Genomic DNA, 12,187 nt, shown 5'->3' with positions numbered 1-12,187 from the left:
TCATTAGAACCTCTGTGTTACACTAAATGGAACAGAGCCTTCATTAGAACCACTGTGCTACACTAAATGGAACAGAGCCTTCATTAGAACCACTGTGTTACACTAAATGGAACAGAGCCTTCATTAGAACCACTGTGTTACACTAAATGGAACAGAGCCTTCATTAGAACCACTGTGTTACAATAAATGGAACAGAGCCTTCATTAGAACCACTGTGTTACACCTGTGAAGTAAGTAAGGAAGAGGCCCAATTTCTTTACAATATGTCTGCTGTGCATAGAGCCTGTTAATGCCCTATTTTTTTATACTTCGTTGTATGACAGTGCCCCGCAAAAAAAAAAAAAAATGGCGAGAATAGCAGATGTACAAGCTCATCACAAAGTTAACTTGTAGATCAGCTATTCTCAGCATTTTTGAAAAAATTGTTAGGATTTTTTGTTATTCTGCCTAAAATAACATGAAAAAATACAGGTTGTTCTCCGGCTTGGTGGTTCAGTGTGATTTATAAATATTAAACCAATGAAAAGTATCAACAAGAGATTGTGATTAAATAATAAATAATAACTACATGAGATCCAATGGAACAGATTTTTTTTTTTACAATTTGAGCACTTCACCCATTTGCTTATAATCTATAATTGGTCCTCATTAATGCTCATTATAATATTATATCTTATCTTCATATAATTGGTCCTCACTAATGCTCATTATAATATATTATAATGAGCATTAGTGAGGACCAATTATAAGTTATAATTATTATTAATATTTGAGAAGCGTAACATTTAAGATGAAAGAACCAGCCTGCTGGTTACCTCTGTGTCTCATTTAGAAACGCTTTTATTTGTGTTCTTGTTGAGGGCATCGTTTATGTAACCTTGTGTTCTTGTTGAGGGCATCGTTTATGTAACCTTGTGTTCTTGTTGAGGGCATCGTTTATGTAACCTTGTGTTCTTGTTGAGGGCATCGTTTATGTAACCTTGACGTTGGTGCTTGTTTGTTGGGTTGAGAATCGATGAAGTGTCCCTTTAAGTTCAAGGTTTTTACCTGCCAGTGAAGATGTGATGATAAACTGTCTGAAAATGTGGACCGGACTGGAACCAGATTAAAGTGGTTTTCAGGGTTCAGTATGGACCAGTTTAGACTGGTTTCTGGGTGTATACAACCGGTTTAGACTGGTTTGTCAGAGTTCTGGCGTCGGTGCATTTCCATCACCAGTTTCCGGATCTCCTCTCTCTTCTTGCGGACCTGCTGCCGTGGAAACCAGTTCTCCAGGCACACCGGGAGGTCAAAGTGCACCACAGGGTTCTGAGGAGCCAATCAGAATGCAGGGTTTCATGTAAAAATATACATATATTATCACCTCTCAAAGTAAAACATTTATTAATGAAACGTAGAAAATAGTAAAACATTTATCAATGAAACGTAGAAAATATTAAAACATTTATTAATGAAACGTAACATTTATTAATGAAACGTAGAAAATAGTAAAACATTTATTAATGAAACGTAGAAAATAGTAAAACATTTATTAATGGATGGTAGAAACCAGCTCAGAGCCGACTCTGCTCACGTGTGATTTATCAAACGGTCGTATATTCAACAAGTACAATTAGGACAAGAAAAGCTAAAAGGACACACAAAGCCCTGAGGGCTTGTTTCCATTGCAGTCCTGCATTCAATTCATCATCAAGACAATAAAAGACAATGATCCATACTCTCTGGAGGCAAAGCTAGAAGACAGACAGACAGACAGACAGACAGACAGACAGACAGACAGACAGACAGACAGACAGGCAGGGATACAGACAGACAGACAGACAGACAGACAGACAGACAGACAGACAGACAGACAGACAGACAGACAGACAGACAGACAGACAGACAGGCAGACAGACAGACAGACAGACAGGCAGGCAGGCAGACAGACAGGCAGACAGACAGCCGGACAGGGATACAGACAGACAGACAGACAGACAGACAGACAGACAGACAGACAGGCAGGCAGGCAGGCAGGCAGGCAGACAGACAGGCAGGCAGACAGACAGACAGGCAGGGATTAAGACAGACAGACAGACAGACAGACAGACAGACAGACAGTCTCACCTTCAGGAATGTCTCCACATATTGCAGCAGGTAGAGGCCGCAGTCGCTGCTGTTGTCCTGCAGGGGGAGCCTGCAGTTTGAGCTCTTCATGCTCTCTGAGCTGAAGAGACGAGAACTCTGCCTGCGCTCTCTCCATTCTACACACAGGTAACTACACACACACACACACACACACACACACACACACACACACACACACACACACACACACACACACACACACACACACACACACACACACACACACACACACACACACACACACACACACACACACACACACACACACACGCTGATATACTGTCTGTGTAAAGAGCATAACCCACACTGCACATACTTTGGGGGCTCATATCCCCGGACGGGTATTGTCTAATATTAATATTAATATTAATATTAATATTAAAATAATAACTAGACGCGTCGCAATTCTGGGAAATTGCAAAGTGTGGTTGCGCCGACGCTGGTCGCGGGTCGCGGCGGGCGGGACTCGAGCAATACGCCTGGAGGAATACCATCGGAGGCCGCGCGACGTGCGATTCGAATTCGGTGCCGATCGGATCCCGCGTTCGTTACACGTGCCGTTTTGATTTGAGGAAATAGGCCCCTCCCACTAAAGACACAGGCCCCTCCCACAAATGTAACGGCCCAATCATATAGTCACGTCACTCCTGAGATCACTCGCGTTTCATTTTGAGAGGATTGATCCCCTCAAAAATCTTGTTTTTGCATCAAACGGTTACGTTTTGCGCATTTGTGGCGCCCCCTATGGATCAAAGTGGAAATGCTTTTGGGGAATCGTTGATTAAACCAGCCTCGACATGTGATTTAAATTTGGGATCGACTGGACGTTTCCTTTGTGATTTTTGGCGTATTTGGTAAAACGGGCCCCTCCCACAAACTTTGGAAGCCATTTACAGACGAACGGTAATGACTATCAAAATTCCGCTTGGAGATGTTCATCGCATGGGTCCATAGATCATGTGTACCGATGTTTGTGAAATTTGGACAAAATATGTGGGAGAAGGAGCTAAAAGTGTGTTTTGAAGAAAATTCAAAATGGCGGAAAATCTATCCTGACGCAAATAGGCGTGGCCTATAATGGGAGTTACGTCATGACCCAAGGAATCTAGGGGGAAAAAAATATTTGTATTTTATGACCTACGGTTTAAGAGTTATAGGCCAAAACGTAAAGTGGGCTGTTATAGCTCCACCATGAGGCCGATTGGTGTAATAATTTTTTTAATAATTTCGCACTAAACTATGAACCTTCCCTCAGAGTCTTGTAACTCTAGCCCTTACGGTTTCTGAGAAAAAAATACTTGAATTTTTTCATTTTTCCATTAAAGTGGATGGGGACATTTAATGCACTAATAAATCAATATCAATTAAAGTATGTAACCAATCTCTTAGCAAAATACAAGTGCACGATTCCCGGTGAAGCCGGTCATTTTGACATATGGCACAAAATTGGGGAAAAAAAACTGTGGGAGGAGTAGCACGGCAAAATAAAGTTTATCTAGAAGAATAAAGTAGGAAGAGTACTATAGTCTGGTTGCCCTGTTAGGGCAACCACACTAATAATAATACTTACTCTCGTAGCAGTTTGCAGACGTTTTCATGGCACGACCGTTTGAGTGAATCCATGACCAGAATGCAAGGTCTACACAACAACACACAAATACACAGCATGTAATACACACTAATACAATTACACAACAACACACACATACACAGCATGTAATACACACTAAACAACACACACTCCATTTGGTTCCATGTGTACACTCTCAGAGTTACAGACCTGTAAGGGTCCATTTGGTTCCATGTGTACACTCTCAGAGTTACAGACCTGTAAGGGTCCATTTGGTTCCATGTGTACACTCTCAGAGTCACAGACCTGTAAGGGTCCATTTGGTTCCATGTGTACACTCTCAGAGCTACAGACCTGTAAGGGTCCATTTGGTTCCATGTGTACACTCTCAGAGCTACAGACCTGTAAGGGTCCATTTGGTTCCATGTGTACACTCTCAGAGTTACAGACCTGTAAGGGTCCATTTGGTTCCATGTGTACACTCTCAGAGCTACAGACCTGTAAGGGTCCATTTGGTTCCCCCTCAAGGAAGTTTGAGGGTCCCTGGACCACACTTTGAGAAACACTGTCCTAGATATATTCTAATGGACCCTTCGCTAAGCCCCACCCCAAAAGAGATTGTCCAATGCTAGCTTAGCAACCGTTGTTAAGCTAGCATAGGTCTGGCAAGCTTCCGTCACCTGTCATAGCTGTCAATGTTATTTCGCCCGCACACACACACACACACACACACACACACACACACACACACACACACACACACACACACACACACACACACACACACACACACACACACACACACACACACACACACACACACACACACACACACAAGCAAAAACAGGAATACCACGATAACGCAATGGTGACTATGAACCAGCAACAGATTCCATGTACCCAGAAAACGGTTGGAGGGTTCTTTTCCCAAGCTGAAATCTGCACTTAAACTGCAAGGCTGCATGGCTGTGTTGTTGAACACATACACAGCTTAACGTCGGGAAAGTTACACGAAGGTGGTGTCAATAATACTAATCACCGTAATCGTAACAATATTCAGAATCACAGCGCTGCCTGTTTCGGATTCCGCACGTTAAAGTATATTCATTCATTTGGTCGTCTATTTATTAACTGCTACTGTAGTCTTACCCTGCGGTACATGAAAACTCCTGTTACAGTCATGGATCAACTTCAACCTTTCTCCATTTACGGTCCGTACATCTATATAAACGGTCCGTACATCTATATAAACGGTCGGTCCGTACATCTATACAAACGGTCCGTACATCTATATAAACGGTCCGTACATCTATATAAACGTTCCGTACATCTATATAAACGTTCCGTACATCTATATAAACGGTCGGTCCGTACATCTATATAAACGTTCACATTTCAAATATAAAGTGCTGACCCCATGGCCACCAGATTTTGAAGCTCTTGCTCCTGAAATGATCGATTATTTATAAGGGGAAAAGCTGATATCGACCAATAAGGAAGTTATACGGATCGAAACGATAGTTCTCACCTCTTTAAAGCTGTCTCTCTCTTCCACCCCAACCTGGTACACTCCTAGAAGAAATGATACACATTACACAAAAAGCGGCCTCCTGGTGGCGCTATAACAGGCCCATGTAAAACATTTGAAGCAGAGGTTCTGCTCTGGCATCCAGGGAGTGTGTGTGCACAGTTTCACTGCGATCAAGCCAACGGTGCCGGAGATTAGCTGTTCACAGACAGAACTAGACGCGTCGCAATTCAGGGCAATTGCAGAGTGTGGTTGCGCCGACGCGAGTCGCGGGTCGCTGCCGCCGGGACTCGAGGAATACGCTGGGAGGAATACCGTCGGAGGCTGCGCCAATTACATTGTCACATAACTCCTGAGATCACTTGCGTTTCATTTTGAGAGGATTGATCCCCCCAACATAAGGTTTTTGCATCAAACGGTTACATTTTGAGCATTTGTGGCGCCCCCTATGGATCAAAGTGGAAATGCTTTTGGGGATTTGTTGAGTAAATCACCCTTGACATGCGTTTCAAATTTGGGATTGACTGGACGTTTTGTTCGTGATTTGTGGGCTTTTTTGTAAAACGGGCCCCTCCCTCTAACTTTGGAAGCCATTTACGGACGAACGGTATGGACTATCAAAATTCTGCTCCAGATTATCGTATGGGTCCAGAGATCATGTGTACCGATTTTTGTGAAATTTGGAGAAAATATGTGGGAGGAGGAGCTAAAAGTGTGTTTTGAAGAAAATTCAAAATGGCGGAAAATCTATCCTGACGCAAATGGGCGTGGCCTATATGGGGAGTTGCGTCATGACCCAAGGAATCTAGGGACATTTTTTTATTTTACGACCTACGGTACAAGAGTTATAGTCCAAAACGTAAATGGGGCTGTTATAGCGCCACCATGTGGCCGATTCGTGTAATTATTTTTTCAATAATTTCGGACAATATTATGAACCTCCCCTCCAAATCTGGTAACTCTAGCTCTTACGGTTTCTGAGAAAAAAATACTTGAATTTGAGTTTTCACTTTTTCATTAAAGTGGATGGGGAAATTTAATGCACTAATAAATCAATATCAATTAAACTATGCACCCAATCTCTTAGCAAAATACAAGCACACGATTCCCGGTGAGGCCGGTCATTTTGGCATATGGCACTAAATTGGGAAAAATAAACTGTGGGAGGAGTTACGATTGGAAATAAAGTTTATCTAGAGGAATAATAAAGGGTGAGGATTACTATAGTGTGGTTGCCCTGTTAGGGCAACCACACTAATGACACACGGACAGGGTGCAAAACATACTCTCTCGCCATGCCTTTCACCTAGAGGAGACAATAATAATAATACTAATAATAATAATAATAATTCTTACTGGGGGTGTGGTGATAGACTGTTGTCCTCTGGCTCTCAGACCTGCAACACAAAACAAAAACATAAAAACTCATTTAAACTTCCTAATCTTTCAATTTCATTTATAGTCATTTAGTTATTATTTTTGCTGTGTTCTGAGTATCTGTTTCCAACACTAGATGGATGTTTGTTTTTTTAGTCCTTTGTATTGAACTCAAATGTGAAAACTTTTTATAATGTGTTTCCCTTTGCTAAATGTTTCGTCTAAAGCACAGTGAGTTGTGTTGCCGTCTTCAACAGGGGACTGGGACAGGATATTGATTTGAAGTCATACGTCTAAATACTACCTCAAATCAATAATGATATTTAAAAAAAAACATTTCCGTTTCAATATTTGTATTAGACAAAAAAAAAGTAGACATTCCACCACGAGTATGACAGGACAGAGGGCACAACATAGCCCAACATAACAATACAATAAAGACAAAAACAAATCCTAAAAGACTTCACACCAAATACATTATATAATAATCATCACATTATTGCTGCCAACACCTCAACTCTACACCTCAACACCTCAACTCTACACCTCAACTCTACACCTCAACTCTACACCTCAACACCTCAACTCTACACCTCAACTCTACCATGTGTATCCATCCCCTGCCTCCCAATTAGTATGGCAACTAGCTGACATCCTCCGTCACCCCAATACACAAGACATTGCTCCACTCATCCCCTATAGATGGTGCTAAGGGCTAGCCTGGTAAACCCTCCCTCCGGAAATCTCATTTCCATTTGATTCCAGGAGTGAGTCTGGCATGAAGGCTTGTATGGGCGTTTCTAGTGCATTACCAAATAACCGAGCCAATCAGTGTCCTCTCTCATTGTTTTGTGATTGACAGCGGGGGTAGGCCAATCAGGTGGAACCCGAGTGGTTCACACGTCATTAATCAATACACCTTTCATACAAGCTGCTCATTAACATCAAAGACAAACCAATTACTCTTGGTGATAATCACTGCAGCCTAAAGTGGCTTAATTGGACATCAAAGGGCCACTTGGACATCAAAGCTACATTACTCCCGCCCAGCTCCAGCCCACAGCCAAATTTCCCATATAGGTCTGCAGGCCAGACTCACTCCTGAAATAAAATACAAATGAGATTTCTGGAGGGAGGGTTTACCAGGCTAGCTAAGGGCAGCCATGCTTCTACAAATTCGGACAAGTTACCCCGTAGAACATATGAGAGTCTAAGATCATTAAACGTAGCACTTTTTCAAACCATAGTAGAACACTTGGAGGACTGTCATCCATCCATTTATTGAGAATTGACAACCGAGCAGCATAGAGCAAAGCTCGTACTAAATGTCAATTTCCTTTTGTTACTATGATATTTATGTCTGCCCCTAGAACATACTTTGGATTTAAGGGTATTTTAATTCCAATCAGTTTAAGAATTTCATTTTGAATGGATACCCAGAAGGGTCTGATTTGTGGGCAAGTCCAGATCATATGAATATAAGTACCTTGTCCACTTTAACACCTAGGACATAGGGGAGAGCCTAGGGGATCATATTTAGAAAGGTAGAGTTTGGATCCTTTTTGATCCAGTCTACTATATATCTTACTTGGGACGCCATATGATAGTATAAGAGATTTGGTAAGGCTAAACCCCCTTTTAAGATGGGCAGCTGTAGTTTCTGGAGTTTAAGTCTGGCATGTTTTTTCTGCCAGATAAATTTAGAAATCAAAGCATGTAATGTGTTGAAAAACTTGATGGGTATGAAATGAGGTAACATCTGCATCTGATACAGCAATCTAGGAAGGACATTCATTTTTATAATTGCTACGCGTCCAAGTAATGAGACTGGAAGGGGTGTCCACCTTTACAGATCTCTTTTAACACATTGAATGCCAATCGCGTAGATCTACGCGAACCTATTTAAAGCCGCAGCGTGCCAATCGCGTAGATCTACGCGAACCGCCGATTCCCATTGAAAGTGCCCCAGGTGCACTGTCCGATTTTTTTTGATCCATTTCCGTTTCCGGTCGGAAACAGAATTATTCGGGTTCCGTTTTTTTCGATCGTATCCGCTTCCTGTCTGGGATCCTGTTTAAAACTCGATTTTCTCGGTTGTTGTTTTTCTCCTCGCTGATCACTGTTTAGCGTTGATCCGCTGTATCTTCAAGATGGCGGCTCGGATTTGGAAACTGTTTTCGCTGGCCGTTTCTCACAGATCCGCTGTGTGTTTAGAACCAAATGAACGCGCACTTTTAACTTATTTAGCGAGGTCTGTGGCGACATGAAAAAAACAAAAAAACAACAATAAAACGCTGGCACTGGTGAGTACATTATGATATTAAACTCTGGCATGGAATGTGTTAATGCTTTCGAAAACTGGAGTAAAATTCATTTTAATCATATTGTTGAAATTAAAAGCAATAAACACACCAAGGTATTCAAAAGCATAAAGAGGAGCTGTCTTGTCTCAGCTCATCAGACTGTCTTAGAGTCCAGAGTGGAAAAGCCAGTGAAAAAAATACATTTCTAAAAGGAGGATAACCGCAGCGTACCTCTTGTGAGCCGAGGTCTCTTCACCTCCTCCTGCTCCTCATGGGGGCGTGGTCTCTTCACCTCCTCCTGCTCCTCATGGGGGCGTGGTCTCTTCACCTCCTCCTGCTCCTCATGGGGGCGTGGTCTCTTCACCTCCTCCTGCTCCTCATGGGGGCGTGGTCTCTTCACCTCCTCCTGCTCCTCATGGGGCGTCGACATGCAGGAGCTCGTTTCCTCCAGATGATCTTTGACCAGCCCTGGAAAACACACCATGACCAGGTACCAGTGAGACCTGAGGAACATTAGGAGAACATTAGGAGAACATTAGGAGAAAACACACCATCACCAGGTACCAGTGAGACCTGAGGAACATTAGGAGAACATTAGGAGAACATTAGGAGAAAACACACCATCACCAGGTACCAGTGAGACCTGAGGAACATTAGGAGAACATTAGGAGAACATTAGGAGAAAACACACCATGACATGACATGTCATGACAGTCATTTAGCAGACACTTTTATCCAAAGAGACTTACAATAAGTGCATCAACATACTGTAGGTAGGGAACAAAACTACTAATCACCAGAAGTCTGAAACATTCTCTTCTAAAACAAGCAACTAAGAGCATACCTAGAGCTAAGGTAAGAGTGACATATATCAGCTCCATACTTTATTAAACAGATGAGACACATAACATCAAATGAGCAATTACACAGCGAGTAGTCTCTGCTTGCTGACGAAGGCGCTCGCATTTTTCTTCCCTCCCGACCCTTATCTCTCTCCACCTCTCCTCTCTACACTGTACCCACCTCTCCTCTCCTCTCTACACTGTACCCACCTCTCCTCTCCTCTCTACACTGTACCCACCTCTCCTCTCTACACTGTACCCACCTCTCCTCTCTACACTGTACCCACCTCTCCTCTCCTCTCTACACTGTACCCACCTCTCCTCTCCTCTCTACACTGTACCCACCTCTCCTCTCTACACTGTACCCACCTCTCCTCTCTACACTGTACCCACCTCTCCTCTCCTCTCTACACTGTACCCACCTCTCCTCTCCTCTCTACACTGTACCCACCTCTCCTCTCCTCACTGTACCCACCTCTCCTCTCCTCTCTACACTGTACCCACCTCTCCTCTCCTCTCTACACTGTACCCACCTCTCCTCTCTACACTGTACCCACCTCTCCTCTCTACACTGTACCCACCTCTCCTCTCCTCTCTACACTGTACCCACCTCTCCTCTCTACACTGTACCCACCTCTCCTCTCCTCTCTACACTGTACCCACCTCTCCTCTCCTCTCTACACTGTACCCACCTCTCCTCTCCTCTCTACACTGTACCCACCTCACCTCTCCTCTCTACACTGTACCCACCTCTCCTCTCTACACTGTACCCACCTCTCCTCTCCTCTCTACACTGTACCCACCTCTCCTCTCCTCTCTACACTGTACCCACCTCACCTCTCCTCTCTACACTGTACCCACCTCTCCTCTCCTCTCTACACTGTACCCACCTCACCTCTCCTCTCTACACTGTACCCACCTCTCCTCTCCTCTCTACACTGTACCCACGAACAATCCCGGGTGAAAACATGGAAATTGTTAACTGGTCTCTAAACGCCATAGACAAAATGTTCTCAACAAGAAAATGGGGACCGGAGGGGGAGGAGCCCAACTGCCCGGATGGTACATTTTCAGCCGGATACATGATGGACTCCTGCTCCAGACTGGATGAGCCAGAATGAAAAAGTAGATAAATTGTCTGCGTCGGTTAAACGGATGGGATATGGATTATTTGGATCAATTTGGACCCTCCCCCCCCCCCCCCCCGGACATTTCCTCTGGTGGCTACAATGTGGAGAAGGTCCCCCCCCCCAACCCACCCAAGGCTACCCGCCCCCCCCCCCCGCCTCATGGACACCTGGTTGAATAGACAAGATACAATAAAACAAGAGCTCGTACAACTAATTGACAACAAGTAGACAAGGCAAAGAGGAAGGGTCAGGGTAGTGGCGAAAGACTCTACAGACTGCAAATGAAGCCTATTTTTCAGCAAATTTTCTTTGGTTAAAATAAGTGTTAAATAGCTATATATTGTGATAGTACTCATTACTATAGAGTGTTTGTTCAGTAAAAGGAGTCTCCTTGTCTCTCCAACTCTTTATAAAACAGAAAATGCATTTTCGTTTCAGTTTCAGTTTAATTTCCAATTTTATCCAATCAGGATAGAGAACTCAATCAGGATACAGATTAAACAAATGAAATTGGAAGTGATGTCACTAAGAAATGAGCAGACAAAATTGGAACTGGAATACTATAAAAAATAAGCTTAAAAATGGGTACTTTCTCCTGATTGGCTGAGATTTTGACACCTACCGGAAAATTTATTTTCTGTTTATTAAAGAGCTGGAGAGACGGGGAGACTCCTGTTACTGAACAAACACTCTATAGCAATGATTACTATCACAATATAATGCTTTAACCTTTTAACAAAATACTTTTTTTTTAACCCAAAAATATCACTTACCCTACCTTTAATACTTTGAAAATACATATATATTGAAAATAACCGATCTACAAGCTTAGTTGGATGGCGACGTCGGATGTCGACGTCGCACCCATGGCGACGTCGCATCCTGTGGATGGTGACATCACATGGACTAGTGATTTGTTTACGTGTGGGGGCCTTACTCTTGATTGACGGGCACAAACAGGAAGTCTTTGTCGAAGATGTCAACGTTTCGAGTCCAAGTCTTCACCCTCTGATGTCTGCTGACTCTGTCCCTGAACACACACACACACACACACACACACACACACACACACACACACACACACACACACACACACACACACACACACACACACACACACACACACACACACACACACACACAGTGTCTGAGACAACAGTCTGTAAGAACTATTAAAACCTTTAATGGTTTATGCCGGTGTTCTTACAGAGGTTGAGGTTCCTCTTCAGTGGTTCTAAAGGTTCTAAAGGTTTTAAAGGTTCTAAAGGTTTTAAATGTCTTAAAGGTTCTAAAGGGTTTAAAGGTTCTAA

The 12,187-nt window shown here is 43.1% G+C and overlaps 1 protein-coding gene across 1 annotated transcript in view; it reads right to left on the bottom strand.

Annotated features, from left to right (window-relative positions):
* Positions 1 to 741: 741 nt before the first annotated feature.
* The window catches only part of LOC308080311 (sentrin-specific protease 7-like), a 59,276-nt gene continuing 47,830 nt past the window's right edge, over positions 742 to 12,187 (bottom strand). The window contains exons 12-18 of the mRNA XM_080422116.1: positions 11,815 to 11,907; positions 9,137 to 9,408; positions 6,582 to 6,622; positions 5,226 to 5,269; positions 3,698 to 3,766; positions 2,107 to 2,257; positions 742 to 1,308 (exon numbers count right to left, since the gene is read on the bottom strand). Of these exons, the coding sequence (XP_080278242.1) occupies positions 1,171 to 1,308; positions 2,107 to 2,257; positions 3,698 to 3,766; positions 5,226 to 5,269; positions 6,582 to 6,622; positions 9,137 to 9,408; positions 11,815 to 11,907 (808 nt within the window). The 3' untranslated portion in view covers positions 742 to 1,170. The remainder of the gene's footprint in view (positions 1,309 to 2,106; positions 2,258 to 3,697; positions 3,767 to 5,225; positions 5,270 to 6,581; positions 6,623 to 9,136; positions 9,409 to 11,814; positions 11,908 to 12,187) is intronic.

Source organism: Gymnoscopelus braueri, assembly GCF_963280865.1.
Source record: "Gymnoscopelus braueri genome assembly, chromosome: 24".
Classification (NCBI taxonomy): Eukaryota; Metazoa; Chordata; class Actinopteri; order Myctophiformes; family Myctophidae; genus Gymnoscopelus; species Gymnoscopelus braueri.
This window is presented reverse-complemented; position numbering and strand designations above follow the sequence as displayed.